Source organism: Eumetopias jubatus, unplaced genomic scaffold, assembly GCF_037043125.1.
Source record: "Eumetopias jubatus isolate StellerSeaLion01/CBP00866 unplaced genomic scaffold, mEumJub1_p1.0 scaffold_1, whole genome shotgun sequence".
Lineage (NCBI taxonomy): Eukaryota > Metazoa > Chordata > Mammalia > Carnivora > Otariidae > Eumetopias > Eumetopias jubatus.
Window position 1 is genome coordinate 167,180,205 of NW_028274807.1, and position 16,708 is coordinate 167,196,912.

At 38.3% G+C, this 16,708-nt stretch overlaps 1 protein-coding gene across 14 annotated transcripts in view; it reads right to left on the reverse strand.

The window, feature by feature from the left end:
- Positions 1-16,708, reverse strand: part of SETD5 (SET domain containing 5) — a 79,042-nt gene that overhangs the window by 9,597 nt on the left and 52,737 nt on the right. For 8 of the 14 annotated variants that reach the window (XM_028101628.2, XM_088027469.1, XM_088027461.1 and 5 more), the window contains 4 exons: positions 16,445-16,687; positions 11,087-11,216; positions 3,285-3,529; positions 272-328 (listed from right to left, as the gene is read on the reverse strand). In XM_028101628.2, coding sequence (XP_027957429.1) covers positions 272-328; positions 3,285-3,529; positions 11,087-11,216; positions 16,445-16,687 — 675 coding nt within the window. The remainder of the gene's footprint in view (positions 1-271; positions 329-3,284; positions 3,530-11,086; positions 11,217-16,444; positions 16,688-16,708) is intronic. The other 6 variants (XM_028101634.2, XM_088027475.1, XM_028101632.2 and 3 more) reach the window with 1 other exon arrangement.

Here is a 16,708-nt window from a genome sequence, read left to right on the forward strand (position 1 = left end):
CAGATTCTATTCTTTAAAAGAACTCTTCAGCCCCCCTCCCCCAAACAACAAACCCCACCACACACACACACACACACCCCTTCATTTTCCTCCATCTACATTGAAAGTTCTGAGTGATCCAGTCACACATGGGAAGATTCATTCAACTTACAGCAACTGACTGGTTGCTCTTCAGCCTACTGCCCATTCATTTGGACCCCCCAGCCCTCCCACACACTCATGCACACTCACTCTCAGCCTCCAAGTGTGATTGAGATGGTGTGATAACTACCTCGGGTGACAGGGACTCGGGCCTATTCGCAGGGGAACTCTCAGGGGAGGATATGTTCTAGAGGAGGGAAAAGCATCTTGTTATTCATCTATCCGAAGTCAAGAAGCAAAACAAAACAAACAAAAAAATAAAATAAAAGCAAGCATAGATGGTTAGCCACAACTTTTTGTGGTGGGGGCAGGGGGAGGGAAAAGAATGCACAGGGAAAATGTTTAACTGCAGAATTCATCTCAATGGACAGAACGACTGGTTAAAAATGCTTCCTGGTGTCCTTGAAAGCATTTAGGGATAAACTGTTTATAATGTTTCATGCTGTAAGTAAACATCTTAAGCAGATAACAGAAAAAATTTGGTGAAATTGTACACTATAATTTCATTTGAAATTCTGTTCTACATCTGAAGACAGTTGAACAGCCTATAGTATTTATTACTGATGGGCACCCTACCACTTACTCCTCCACAGGGGAATCTTTTTCTTTTGTCCCACACTTCCTTCTGAAAGTCCTATTTCTCCATTCTCCTGAGTGTTCAGGCTTGCCACCACTGTCCAGGCAAAGTGCTGAGCATGCTGGTGATGATGGGGCTAGGGAGATGGCCAGCTCCTCCTGAATAACAGTTACAGGAGACAGAATGAAATCTAGCTTATAGGCTAGATGGTTTACGGCAATAATCTAACTGGATCTGAACACCCTTACCTACCAATGTTCTCTCAAATTAAAATCCCTTGTACTTTTGGGAACAGGGCGGGGGGGTGGGGCGCAGAGGGGAACATTTCAAGTCCCTGCATCTTAAACAGGCTTCCCCTTAGAGCTTTCACCTGAGGCAGCACTCCCATAGCACTCAAACATGATCTGGACCATGAACTCTGATGGAAGATCTGAATGGTAAAAAGTGGATAGAAAGATGGTGGTAGTTGTGACAAGGATTCAGAGTACTAGGGGTAAGGGAAGGAAAGGGTTCCTAATGTTGGAGACTCTGGACAACTGTGAAATGAGGCTAACTTTATTTGGTGGGCTGGGTAGTGTGTAGACACTGGGTCAGGAAAAGAAGGGAAGGGTTATTCTGGTGTAAAGGAGGGGTTAATTAAGCTTGCCCTCCCAAAGTTGCTTTTTACTCCTTTTCCTTGATGCTTCCCCCTCCCCTCATGATCTTGTCATGTCTCCTCAACTCCTTCCCTTAGCCCTGGAGACATTTTTCACTGGGATGATTTTCATTTTTCCTTTAAAAAAGATTCTTCCCCAACCAAACTGATCTTTACCTGTGACACCTTTTTGGTATTTCTCTGTGTCATAGTCTTGGATGGAAATAAGGCTTCCTATACTAGAATATAGGAAAGAGCATGGCAGTTAAAATGGTGATAAAGATGGTCAGGATGGTGAAGTTTGTTTTATTGACAAGAAAGGTTAAATTTCCTTAGTTAAATCACGAGACTGGAAGAGTGAAAATAGAGGCATTAGACTTTTTGAAGGGATGAGCTATTTAATATTTTCTTTTATTCCCAGTATTCTAACATTATGCTTAGACTATGTGCATCATTAAACTTATCTCTGATTTGTAAAATAAATATAATACCTTACCCTTGCCAAATGTTTCAGTTATCCAAAATACTACCTGGGATTAGGAAATGCACTGAATGCTCAATTTAACTGTCCTGGAAGGTGATATACCTTCTAATTTCTGTAATTTCACCTTTTTAATTATAATAAAACCTGCAATGATAAAGTATGAAATCCTATGCCTACAATTTGCTGCCCTCCAGGGTGAATATTCTCCTATGAAATTTTACTATTGAACTCTACTTGCTAACTGAAAAATCAAGGCAATTAGACCAAGTAAAGTTAGTAAGGCCTCAATCAGCTGCTTTACTGTATGGCTGACAAGAAATGCCAAAGTGAATTTGGTAACTTCTCTATAAATCACATGTAACCAGGAAGGTTCCCTCTGCTTCCCCACCATCCCCTTGCCAAAGAGGTTTGCTCCCAAAGTAATCAGTACAGTCTGTTCAGGTATAGATCATAGCTGTTTCCTGCGTTCAAGGTTGTAGCTACCTCCTTCTGAGTTAGCCACTCAAAAGTTCAGGTATTTTTAATCCCTATGCTTTCATAAGGGCTGAATAGGTAGAAAGGCATTGGTTAAAGCATTTACCTTTATCAAACAACACATCTGGAGAAGTTACAAGATAGGGGCAGAGCTAAGTGTTTAGTGATCAGAATAAGTTTCTTTTAAGAAGAAGGAAGAGACTGTTTAATGAATTGCAAATCAAAGCAACATGCAATAGATTTTTTTTATACACAAGGATTCTATTCAGTAAACCTGCTATTATCCACATGTGAACACGAGAATGTGATTCAGAATTAACTGTTCTAACAGCTAAGATAATATACATTTCTAACTTAATCCAGAGAGTGAATGTAATAAATATGTCTCTTACAAATACATGTTGTTAGCCTCTTTCTAACATTTCATTCCTGACACATTTTAACAAGAAGGGAGAGTAACCTGGAGTAGGAAAAAAACCCATTTGCCACAAACCATACCCCAAAGCTTTCTAAATCTCTGTTCACTGAGGCCACAAGAATACAAAACAACAGAGAAAGATAACTCACTCATTTAAAGGCCTAGAAAGAAAATCAATCAGTATAATCTGAGCTCTCAGGCTGGTATCATTAGTGGTTACTAGGCAGCTAGAGACCTATTTTAACCAAGGTATGCAGTAAAGACAAAGATGGAGATGTAGCATGCTTTCTACAGTTATGGAGACTGATGTATTACATGCAAAAACAGATGAATGTCATCCATGGTAGAACTATTCCTTTTTGGGGAAGTATGGGGACTTTTGGGGAAGATGAGAGGCTACCAGGTAACCGGTCACACCGATGCTGAGGTTTCCCGTTCTCTTGCTGAGACTGGCAGGAACATGGTCAAGAAATATTTGGAATGATATTATACGAAATGAGGAGGGGCAAATGATAATTTTCATATTCAGCACTCCCAACAAGGAAGCCCAAATCACCTCAAACTGCAGAGGAGTATTGCAGCGACTAGCAGTAGTAAGAGACGTGATTGGTGAGAACATGAGGCTGTATCCATTTCGACACTCCTCTTCTGGGTGAGATGGGCCAGGTGTGGTCAACGAGGGGCTCTTTGAGCCTGGATTGGGAGGGGGTGGTGTGACTGGAGAAAGAGGCCGCAGTAACTTGGTAACATTCTGTTCCATCAGATAGCGAGACTTCCATTTCTTTAATGGGCTCAACAAGTCTGTGAAATACAAAGCTTGGATGAGAGATTGAAATCACAGTTTAAAAGGGAGGCTCTGTAGTAAAGCCATTAATCTCTAGCCCACAATGGCTCTTAATTCCTCTTCTGCCTCATCCCATTGTTATCTCCCGCAATCAAACCAAAAGGCCAAAGAATTCTTTGTCGCACTTAAGTAATTCTCAAAATTCTCTATTGCCCAGAGAATCACCAGATGTATCTGACACTGGTCATGACTGATCTCTGGAACAAATTTAATCTCTTCCAGGGGACAATATAAACTTCCTTTATTTTTCACATTGAATTTCTAAAAATCTCAGTTCTGTGTCACTTTGTTAAAATCACCCTCTGCTTAATTTCCATATCAGCAGCTCAAGTTTCTAGAATGTTAACTCCACACTCCTTTTATCTTCTTTTATATATTTCTACCATTTTGTGGCAGCTCTTTCTATAATGTTCTGCTTTAGTAGGAAAGAGTTACACATGATTACCTGATCTATGTATCTGGCCCCTAGTTTTAGAGTGCTTCAAAGTAGGAAATGATTTTTACAAAAATTTCTCCCATTTTCAAAAATGAGGTTGGTACTCTTTTTCTGATTGGAATATCCTACACTTCTTATACTTCTTGGGTCCACTTATAAAGGAAATTACTATCCTATATATTTTAATGACCACTCGGGTCAAAGCACCTATCTCACTTTCTCAGAGGAAAAATCTACTTTTTTTCATTTACAGTTAAAAGAGATTTATTTACTTAATACCTACTATATGGAAACCATTGAATTAGGTATGTAAGGGGAGAAGGTCACCATGTATTCTATTTAAGGGGATTTACAAATTTGTGAGGATGAGAAAACATATGTAAAACATGTTTAGTATAAGTTTAAGAACCTCAACAGAGGTGGTAATACTGCTATGTGTTTGTTCGTAAAAAATAATTATGCTTTGCAACTCTTAATCTCAGAGTCCTGAGTTCGAGCCCCACACTGGCTGTAGAGATTACTTAAAAATAAAATCTTAAAAAAAGTAATTATGCTTTTAAGTGCTTACTATATACCAGGCACTATTCTATGTGCTTTATGTGACTTATGAGATTTAATATGAACTCTATAAATCCATTTTAAAGATGAGGAATTTGATGCACAGAGATAAAGACTAGGTAATTTAGTTTCACTTACATTCTATTTTTTTTTAAGATTTTATTTATTTGAGAGAGAGAGACAAAGACAGTGATAGAGACAGTGACAGAGAGCACAAGTAGGGAGGAGACGGAGAAGCAGGCTCCCAGCTGAGCAGGGAGCCCAACTCGGCCCTGGATCCCAGGACCCCAGAATCATGACCTGAGTGGAAGGCAGACGCTTAACTGACAGAGCCACCCAGGTGCCCCTCATTTAAATTCTCAATCATTATGTTAAAATATGTCAGATTGGATAAGAAAGCAAGACCCATCAAGGGGCGCCTGGGTAGCTCAGTTGGTTGGGTGTCTGCTCAGGTCCTGATCCCAGGGTCCTGTCATCGAGTCCCGCATCGGGCTCCTTGCTCAGCGGGGAGCTTGCTTCTCCCTCTGCTTGCAGGTCCCATTGCTTGTGCTCTCTCTCTCTCTGACAAATAAAAATCTTAAAAAAAAATATACTGGCCTATTTTCCCTTTATCTCCATATTTAACTCAAAACATACTTCAGTAGAAGGTAGTAATTATCTACCTTTTCCCATGTCAAACAGTACATTCTCCCAAAATCTTTTATAATTATAGAATTATAATTTCTCCACTGATCTGAAATATGACATTTATGCTATTAGTCTTACACAAACTGGGTTTAGTTTTGTATACCTGCTGTCTAAATGGCATTAATATTGACATCCTTTTTAGTAAAACTTTTGGGTAATTCCACTTGTTCTACTCTAGCTGTCCAAAATATTTTGGCTATTCTAGCATACTTGTTGTTCCTGTCAGTGAACTGTTGAAATCATTCACCATGCTGACAGTACTCTCCCCCACCAAACAAAGTCAGAATTTTGATTGGTATCGTATTAAATTCATGAGTAACTGAGGAAGAATTCTCACTCAGCACCATGGCACAATCTTTCAGCTACTCAAGCCTTCATTTATCCCTCTTCATATAGATCTGTCACATTTCTTTCTTTCGTTTTTTTTTTTAAAGATTTTATTTATTTGACAGAGAGAGAGCACAAGCAGGGGGAGTGGGAGAGGGAGAAGGAGACTCCCCACTGAGTAGGGAGCCTGACGTGGAACTCGATCCCAGGACTGTGGGATGATGACCTGAGTTGAAGGCAGACGCCTAACCGACTGAGCCACCCAGGCGCCCTCTTTCTTTTCTTTTTTCTTTCTCTCTCTCTCTCTTTCATTTATTTATGAGTGAGAGAATGAGTGAGCAAGAGCAGGGGAGGGGGAGAGGGACAAGCAGACTCCCTGCTGAGCAGGGAGCCAGACCTGGGGCTCCATCCCAAGACCCTGAGATCACGTCCCGTGCCAAAGTCAGATGCTTAACCAACTAAGCCAACTCAGGCACCCTGATTCATCACATTTCTAATCAGGGGTACTCCCCCATGTTCTCTAGTTTTTGTTATCACTGTGTATTACACGTATTTCTCCTCCCTCTGTGTTATTATCTGCATGTTTGTTTTTTAAGATTTACTTATTTGAGAGAGAGAGAATCCTCAAGCAGACTCCCCACTGAGTGCAGAGCCCAACTGAGGGCTTGATTCCAGGACCCTGAGATCATGACCTGAGCTGAAATCAAGAGGGGGCTGCTTAACCAACTGAGCTATCCAGGTGCCCCTCTACATATTATTTTTTAACATGTAAGAAAATAATCCTGGACACTATTAAATAATGTAAGAGTGGGATAATCTGATAACCCATTTAAAAAATTTATTATTTTTTATTGAACTCTAATTTAGTATACAGTATTAATTTTGGTGTACTTGATAATGCATTTTAAGGTTTAATGTAAATAGTTTTCACCATTAAGCATAACTGGCAACTATTTTGCAGAAAGATGTAAAAAAAAAAATCATAGGTGGGGTGCCTGGGAGGCTCAGTCAGTTAAGTGTCCAACTTTTGGTCTCTGCTCACGTCATCAGACTGAGCCCTCCCTGCACAGGGCTCCACACTCAGCACACAGTCAGCTTGAGGTTCTCTCTCTCCCTCTCCCTCTGCTCTTCCTCCTGCTCGCTCTCTCTCTAAATAAAATCTTAAAAAAAAAAGTCATAGGTATTTTATTTTACTAGATTTTTTTTTGAAGATTTTATTTATTTATTCATGAGAGACAGAGAGAGAGAGGCAGAGGCAGAGGGAGAAGCAGACTCCCACTAGCAGGGAGCCCGATCCCAGGACCCCGGGATCATGACCTGAGCTGAAGGCAGACACTTAACCGACTGAGCCACCCAGGTGCCCTTATTTTACTAGATTTATCATTAAATTCATATTTACTGTACTATTACTCCCCCTCTTACATTTGGTCTGCTAATAAATTACATGAATATTTTTCAAATACTAAACCATCCTTATATTTGTAGTAGAAATTTCATTTGCTCATAATATACTTTTCTTTTGATATTCTTACAGACTCAAGATTCAGATCACTGAAATCTAATTCAAAAGTAGTAAGATGCTGTGTTTTGAGGGGGTTAGTTTGATAAAATGAATAAAGGGTGAAAAATTTAATAATACTGTGTAGTATATGCTATGTGCATATACTATACGAATATATATGCATATAGTATGCTATGTGCACCCAAAAATATGTGCACATAGCAAATAAATTTTACCACTCCTTTACTGCTTGAAATCCTTTTTATTCTCTGTATTTTTGCAGTTATTAATAATTCTGTAACTTATACTTTGTACAAAACTTTTTAGTCTACATTTATTTCTGTAGAACAACTACTAGGTTAAGTAGTATTTTTTAAAGTTTATTTATTTAAGTCATCTCTAACCCCAAAGCAGGGGCTGGAACCCATGACTCTGAGATCGAGAGTCACATGCTCTACTGACTGAGGCAGCCAAGCAACCCAGAGTATTAGCCTTTTTAATGCATTATGTTAAATCTTACCAAATTACTAGTAGTAGGGATATTACTCTGTCATTTTTATTGCAAATCCTTTCTCTCAACAGACTTCTCTATTAACTCAGAGACAATACAAAGAAACTTTATTCAAGTTTGACTTAAAAAAAAATTTTTTTGAATGTGTCTAGAACTTGCTTTGGCAAAGATCTAGTTCTTTTCAATCCCCCAAGTAAGTAAAAATTCCAGAATAATTTAGCAAATATTTCATTTACTTAAGACCTGTTTCTGGCTATTCTATCCCATACATACACATACGCTCAGGCACCAGTACTGTCCTAATTTAATTACTAGCTTCCAGCTTCATATTAGAAACAAGTTTTGGGTTTGAGAGAGAGAAAGTGAGCGAGCAGGAATCTTAAGCAGGCTCCAAGCCCAGCACAGAGCCCTAGGTGGGGCTTGATTTCACTACCCTGAGACCATGACCTGAGCTGAAATGAAGAGACGGGTGCTTAACCAAATGAGCCACCCAGGTGCCCCTAGAAACTAGTTTTGTACCCCTAGGGAAGGCACTACTTTGTCTTTTTATTTTCTTCTTTTTTCTTATTTTCATGTTTATTTTAGATAAACTTCATTTAATCAAATTCCAAAATGAGCTAGTTTGATGGGAACTATATGAAGCTGGGGGTGGCGGTGGGGGAGATATTACAGTTATAATTTCCATTAAGGAATATAGACTTTATCTTCATTTTCTCAAGGCTTTAAACATATTTCTCAGCCATGGTTTACTCCACATGTTCCACTATGGTTATTCCTAAGCAGTTTCTTAGTTTTGGTAAGTTTGGGAACGAAAAAATTTTCTTCATTTTCTTAGTAGATAAATGCTATTTTTTTTAATTGATTTTATTTATTTATTTGACAGAAGAGAGACAGAGCGAGAGAGGGAACACAAGCAGGGGGAGAGGGAGAAGCAGCTTCCCACTGAGCAGGGAGTCTGATGTGGGGCTCGACCCCAGGACCCTGGGACCATGACCTGAGCCAAAGGCAGACGCTTAATGACTGAGCCATCCAGGCACCCCTAAAATGCTATCAATTTTTGCCTATGTACCTTCTATCCAGCGGTTTTATTGAACTCATTAAATCTAAGTTTTTCAGCTGATTAAAATTTCCTAGGTAGATAGCCACACCATTTACAATGAACGTTATGCCCTCCCCTTCCTGAAGAGCAATTTAATTTTCATTTCTATACAACTTCAGATTTTAGGAACTTAGAATCTTTAATGTACCCTAGTATTTGATCTAAGTTCTGTAAACATTTCATAAATGCTTGACAATAAAGAGTATTTTGTGTGGAATAATGTTAGTAATAATTCCTTTTATGGATTTGATACCATACTAAGCACTTTACACACATTATTTAACTTAATCTCATACAAGCTCTATAAAGCAGGTATCACTATTCCCATTTTACAGAGGAGGCTCACAGATGCTTAGTAACTTGCCCAACATCATGTACTTAGTAAAGGGTAGAGCTGGTCTTCAAATTCAGGTCCACTGGATTCTTTCTACTATACCAATACACTTTCTTCCCCCCACCCCGGGGGGGGGTGGGCACACGGGTGCAGGGGAGGAGCAGGGGGAAGGAGGGAGGGGGAGAGAAGAGAATCTTAAAATAGGCTCCACGTCCAGCACAGAGCCTGACGTGGGGCTTGGTCCCACAACCCTGAGATAATGACCTGAGCCAAAATCAAGAGTCGAGTGCTTAACCAACTGAGCCACCTAGGCACCCCCACTTCCCTTTCTTGATTAACATCTCCTTGGTCTTTTTGAAAAAACTTAACTAGCAAATAAAAATAATCCCTCAGGATTTACACTAACTTGCAACTATATACCAAGTCATTCATTTGACTACTGCTTGGTTTAGTTAAATATTTTCCTTCTGGTTATGTTGATCCTTAAGGGCAAGGTGTGTCCTTTGAATGTTTCTCACTGTTAGAGATGAGAGCAAAAATTCAATAGTTGGTGACTAATGGTCCTAATTCCATTCCAACTGGGGCATGTAGTAACAAAGACACTTTGCCTATGAGTCTCTGCTGGTCCGGACATGAACTGCTATACAACCTCCATTTCCCAACCTCAAATACAGAAACACAAATGCAAACGTGCATATGTACATATACTAGACAGAAGATTTCATTTAAGTTATACTCTCACTATACTGTAAAAGCTTCCAATAAACTGATAATATTGATGGAAATCTGGTATCAGCATTTCTTTATATTTATCTAGTTTGAGTAAATCTTTCTAATCTTTGATGTAGAAGAAGAATAAAATACTTTAAGAATAAAGGTAAAGAGAAGATAAATAGTATCATTTATCTTCCAGATGTTCTACACTGGGATTTTATTATCCTGGGGTTACACATGTGAAAATTTATAAGGTATCTTCCAAATTAGAGATAGAAGAATTAACTAAATTTGAAAAAAAAATATTTTTAGTAGCTTACTTTTTTTAAAGATTTTATTTATTTATTTGACAGAGAGAGAGAGAGAGCACAAGTAGGCAGAGCGGCAGACGGAGGGAGAGGGAGAGCAGACTTCCTGCTGAGCAGAGAGTCAGATGTGGGGCTCGATATCAGGACCCTGAGATCATGACCTGAGCTGAAGGCAGATGCTTAACTGACTGAGCCACTCAGGCGCCCCTAGTAGCTTACTTTTTTCCACATATATTACATCATATTAGCTATAATCTTACATGACCTTTAGCATCTAATTTATTTTATTTTTTTGGTTACATAATATTCACAGAATTGATTTAGAGATAAACTTATGGAAGTCACAGAGAACTTTTCAATTAAGCTGAAACTGGCAGGAGAAACTTTGGTAAAAAGACTGGTGCCCACTAAGTTAGCATCACAAGTTCATGCACCAGTGCTCTCAACTGCAATTCAATTAAAATTACCCTGTAAGAATTACTGTGAAAACCAATGGACCAAATGATTTTTTAGGACCTTCTAATTTAAAAACTCACAAGAACTTTATACTGAACTCAAAGCCATGTCTCCTAAAAAATTTTACACTAATTGTGCAAGCCCTTTTTGAAAACAATAACATCTTAAGGATTTCTCATTTACTTCATTCACCCCCTGCCCTTCAACCAAGCCCCACCCAGCTCAAACATGTGTAATCTTTATTGTTTCCTCAACAATGACCCAAATCTTTCTTGCTTATTTCTCCTCTTATAAACATGGATATAGATTTCCTAAACTTACTACTTTAAACGTATCTAACCTTTTTATAACCATTTCTGCTGTTATCTGTACACTGTCTAGTTCCTTCTTTGTCGGCGTGGGAAAACTGTTCCCTGACTTGAGATCTCTCTTCCTCTGTAAAGACAGATGTAAAGTAACTATTTAGATAACAATGTTCTTTTTTTTTTTCTATCAGACTGTTCAAATACTCAAACATTGAATTTTTTTATGTGGACCTGAAATAATCACTGCTTATGTATTCAGGAAGGTTTGAGATACATACCTGCATTGTCTTTGCAGATACTAGAGGAGTTACTATTCTCATTACTTTGGTATAGGTGCTGAGTTCTAGTCTCTTGGGGTACAGATGATGTTTGAGTCATCCCTTCTTCCAAGGCTTGCTTTATCCAGCGCTACAATGGGAAAAGAACCAGGGAATTATCAATAATCATTTAAAACTAATTAGTAAACTATTTTAAACACATTAACCAGATCATTACATATCAACTGGTGAGAGATGCACTCCAACACACTCACTGAGTTCCACAGTCAAGTATTTTTTGCCTTGTGTTTCAGCATATGAGAATATTGCCCCATCAATTCTTTCTATGGGGCAAAACTGAGAAAATCTGCATTATACAATAATGAGATCCCATCAAAAAACCAAAACCAGTAAAAAATGATTACTATTCAACTTTTCATATTGCTCAGAATGGGGCAAATGGGAAGAGATTAAGAAATCTTAGCTTTCATTTGATAGAGAGACTTTGATCATACAGGATAAAACTAGTACATAAAATAAATGCCTAAAAGGAAGATAAAAGATCTCTTAAGAGTTGTCTGCCTTGTGCTGGGGACATCTGAAGAGATAATAGAAAAGATTCACAGGAAGACTTTGGATGAGAATAAACAGCTAGCTCTTCAGTACAGGTACAAAATACTTCCAAAAGGTCTACTCTCAGATGGAATAACCTGTGAGTTTTTTCTCCCTACTAAGTACTTTGGTTGTATTAGGCAAGAATAATGCAAATCACCAGAACAAATGAACTTCTGCAGAAATCAAAAAGGGGAAAAAGTACAAAAGAGCTCTCTAATCAGTCACATTTTTTTGTAATGAATACTAGAATCTAAAATGATGAAATATAAATTTAGGTCAGAAAGTGACCCTGCAAAGATTAGGATATTAAGATTATTCATCCTGGGGAAGAGAGAAAATTTCTTACCTGTAATTGTGTTCTCTTAAGATACACAGTTGTAGGTTGCTCACCACTCTGTGGCTCTCCTGCCCTGACATAAGACAGATCGAATTTTGATAAACATCAATTTCTGAATCAGACCCTCCCCCAAATAGGAAGAGCAAATGGTGATTATAATTTTATACCTTTAGAGAACAAGTATTACAGGTAAGTAAATATTCTCTTCATCAAAGAGAGCAAATAGATTTACGCTCTTAGAAACTTAGGAAATAATCATTTCTTAGGAAATAATGTGAGGAAAATTTCACCAAGAAAAATTTTAGATCACGTAAATAAATGGCTTTGTGGTCTACCAAATGAAAGCAAAAATAAAACCGTAAACACGAGGCAGTAAGAGTGAATAAGCATATAAAAAAGAGATATCAACAATCAGTTGAATCGTATCAACACTTTATGATATGACAAGGTCTGTGAAACGCCAAAACAAGACCAAGAACGAACTCGCTTATACACAGAATACTGACGTCAAGATGAGCTGTCAGGACCATAGCACCTTACAACTTAGAAGAGACCTTGGCAGTCACCTTGTCCAAAGCACTCCCTGCACAGATGGGGAAAATTAGGTCCAAGAGGACAAAATGAGTGAAAAATCCTTTGTTACAGATACCTTTAATACAAGCTTTTCTTTTCAGAGCAGATGACAGGACTCACTTGGGGTCACTGTGCTTTCCTCCAAGAGAAGATAATTTCTTAAATTTCCAGTGTCAAGTAGATGCACCCATAAAAGAATTGACATTCTGGATCTGATGACTACAAAAAGGGAAAATAAAACCAGGACAGGGGCATTCTAAGGAATAAGATGCTGCTATGGTTAGCTATAAGGTCAAACACAGCAAATATGATCAAACCCATTCCTCCTGGCCCTTCTGTATGTCTATGTAATCTTTTACAGCCAATTAAAAAAAGAACTTGAACATTTGTTTGTTAACTAACAAGTTCCAAATAACAACTTTAGATACCTTCAGCACCTCAGGTCTCGCTATAGTTATTAGATCAAAAGGATACTTCCTCCTTCTCCAAAACTCTGTGTAAGAGTTTTTTAGAAGCTCAGAGATAGGTGAGAGAAATGTTTTGATGAGTCTCATTACTATGGGAAAGAAACAAGGAAGTAATTTGAATTTTGGGGTCCAAAGATCTGGACTGAAACTTGGCTGTGCCTCTCACTAGCTGCCTAACTCTGGGCAATCCATCTGAGCCAAAGTTTCTGAATCTATAAATCAAGGCCAATAACCCAACTTCATAGGGTTGTCATGAAGGCTAAGTGAGAATGCATATGAAGGAAGCGTGTAGCTTATCACTAGGCGCACATACTCAGTGAGGACCTGAGATACACAGATTATATAACCCCCTTCTGTATACACAATAAAATACCAAGGCAAAGCAAAATGTTTCATTTTCAGTTAGGATGGTTTTCTAAGAAATTTGGAAGACCAAACTCCGCCTCCCCCCCCCCCCCCCGCCCAACACGTTATTATACCTACAAAGTAAAAGTTTAGAGAGGATTTAGAGAGAACAAGGAAGGACACTACTGAAAGGCTTACTGGCTACTCATAAAATCAATGTTTCCATTCTAAAATAAGTGAAGACCCAATACAAGATATACCAATAATGTGCTTTTTAAGAACTATGATTCAGTATAATTTAGAAACTCCAGGGACATCAAAAATGTTCTGTCAAACACTCTTAAGAATCTGGATGCAAATATACAACACGCAACTTTACATGGTTTTTAATTTGTGAGGCTTTTACATCCTTTAATCAGTTAAGAAACAGTATGCCTATCAGCAATAAACACTGTTCTAACTAATCCCATGGAGGGTGGTTTTTCTCATCTAACATATTCTTCTCTGAGAAATTTTTAGAAAATTATTACAATTTTGTTGAATAATGCAGATCTTCTTAGGTCCTACACTAGGACCTAAGTGTCCTTTCTAACCAATCTAGAAATAACTTTTCCATCCCTACCTAGAATAAAACAGAGTTCAATTTCTAGATAAAAGACCCACAATTCCATTAATTCTGTGCTATAACAAGTGAAATTTTTATTTTGTAATATAATCTGGATGTTAACAGCAAAGATTAAAGCTGTGACTTAACCTAATTCAGATCTTAAACTTAATTTTAAAAGACCCAATTTAAGTAAGATGATTCTGCTAGATAACTCAGCATACATATCCTGAACTCTTCCCAAGACTAATATGACATATAGAGATAAAAGTGCCTGAGCACAGCCTGCAGAAAACAAGACTAAGGATGGTCAGACACATTTGGAGACTAAAACATGGATATGAGTTAAATGGGATTTTTATCTGTTGCCTGTGGAGATACAAATATGAGCTATAGATACAAGTCCTAAACCATATGAAGTAAAAAGTTCTAAGAAATGGATTTTCTCTCAGATTTGAAATCAAATTCCTACTTGTTTTTGGTTTTCACAGGACTCTGCTAGTTGGAAAATCAAGACAGGAATAGAAAGATTATAACCCGGCATCAGAATGATTAAGGTGGCATTTCAAAAGGCTAGTCCATAATGCTTACAATCCAGACTTCATTATTAATCTGTACCAAGTAACTGTCTACCCTTCTCAAAGGACCAAAACAGGAGATCCTACAGTCTGGCTTGGTAAGATGCTTCAACAGTTAACATCCTTAGAAGTCTAGTATTATGTCCAGCCAAAGACAGAACAAAAGGAAAAACCTCTCTCATATATATATTAAGTCATCACCTGACTTGCTCCTCCAAACTAAAGACCATTATCTGCACCTTCTCTAATTGTTCAATAGCACTCAAAAAATGTAGTTAAGATTTTGAGCTGTTATTCTTCATGAGGGACTGAGCTAAATGTAATAGGAAGATTAGTTTTGCATGCCATACCAGAGTTAACACAACTCTCCAACTGTTACAGAATAAGGTTAATCATAATGCTCATCAAATGCAAACAATTTTTTTCCTTCTCAGATGATCTCTGAGATCCAAAGTAAGTGACTTGGTGTAAAAATTTATCCCCAGAGACCCAACCCTCTTTTATCACTTAGGCAAATCTCTATCTTATTTTTTTCTTAAGAAAGATCTCATTGTTTTTATTCTTGACACCTCGAAGTTATTCATGTGATTGTGTTATCTAAAAAGCCTCTCTTTTGGCAAAGATCTCATGGTCAAATTTCTCCTTACGGGTTATTCTACTTGGGAATTTCCCCCAAATAAACCATTAAATGACTCAAATACTTAGGTAAGATGTGCAATTAGGAAGACTTTCTTCAATGTATGCTACCCATTCAGTGGTAGTGCCCTTCCTTTGTGCACAGAACCCTGTTGCCCTCCTCCCCTCCATATCCCACACCACTTTATCTCATCTTTCATACCCCCCACCCCCAAGAAATAATTTCTGCTCTTTGGGGAAAGAGAAAAGCTTTAAGTTTGGAGGAGTCAGGGAAGACCTGCCTGGAGTTGGAGACTTCATCACATCAAATAATCTACATGCAGCATCCTCATGTACGTGATGCCAGTGGAGGAGGGCAATGGCAGACACTGAGGAAGGCAGCCTGAATCCAGATCTGAGGATAAGAGAAAAGGGTGTTCCAGGGAACAGACTCTACCTCAAAGGAAGACCAAATGAAAGGGTGTCCTAAACTTCTAGCAACACACAAATGACATTATAGGTCTGAGGGAAGTGATCTATTCCCAAGAGACACCTTCAGAAAATATGCAGGGCTTCTGGGAATTCAGAAAGAGAATTCCAAAAACAACCATCAAACACTACTGCCACTAGATCCAAAAACAATATATAACTAGAGAGACAGTGGGGAGAGGGGGACAGAGAGAGAAAAAAAAGAGAGACAGAGAGAGAATTTTACAGTAGGTTCCATATTTACTAGGGAATAAACAGTCCAACTTGTTATTTGATCAAGGAACAGAAAATGCCAATTATAAGAGGACCTTTCCTCTACTCTCACTCAAATGATAATGTAATTAAATTAATTCAAATCACAATTCAATCATTTTTTACTTATGCAATATTGCTCTAGAGTACCTGGGGCCCAATCTCACACAGTAATCACAAATGGACATATTAACCAATACCACAAGAGCACACACAAAACATCCCTCCCTACCCAGTCATCAACTGCTGTGTGCTCTCAACTCAGTACTTCAAGGGCTCTCGGAAAAGACAACAGTGAATCCTCACAAATTGAGCACCAAAAATGCAGTGTATATCCCACTTCAGTCCTACTGACTCTTGATGTATCACTATTCATGGCTGAAGAACTAACTCATTATAAACTCACATGGACAAAGAGTGGCTGTCTAGAAAATATGTTAGATATGTCACAATTATAGGCATCCTAGGTTAAAAAAAAAAAAACCCACATAAACACAGACATACCTTTTTACAGGAGCTGAAGGTGCCATCAGGCAGAAGGGGCCTTCGACGTCTCTCAGGGATAAAGGGTGAGCCAAAGCGAATGTAGTGTTTGGGGGTGGTGCAAATTAATGGGGAATGGATAAGACCGGGTAACATGTTCAGGGTTGTTGCCAGTACAGTTGGATCCGTGGTGATACGTAAAGGGCACTCAACAGGGCATTCTTGCTTCTCTGCTTTGTCATTCAACCATTCTGTAACTAGATACTAAGGTAGAAAAGAGATCAT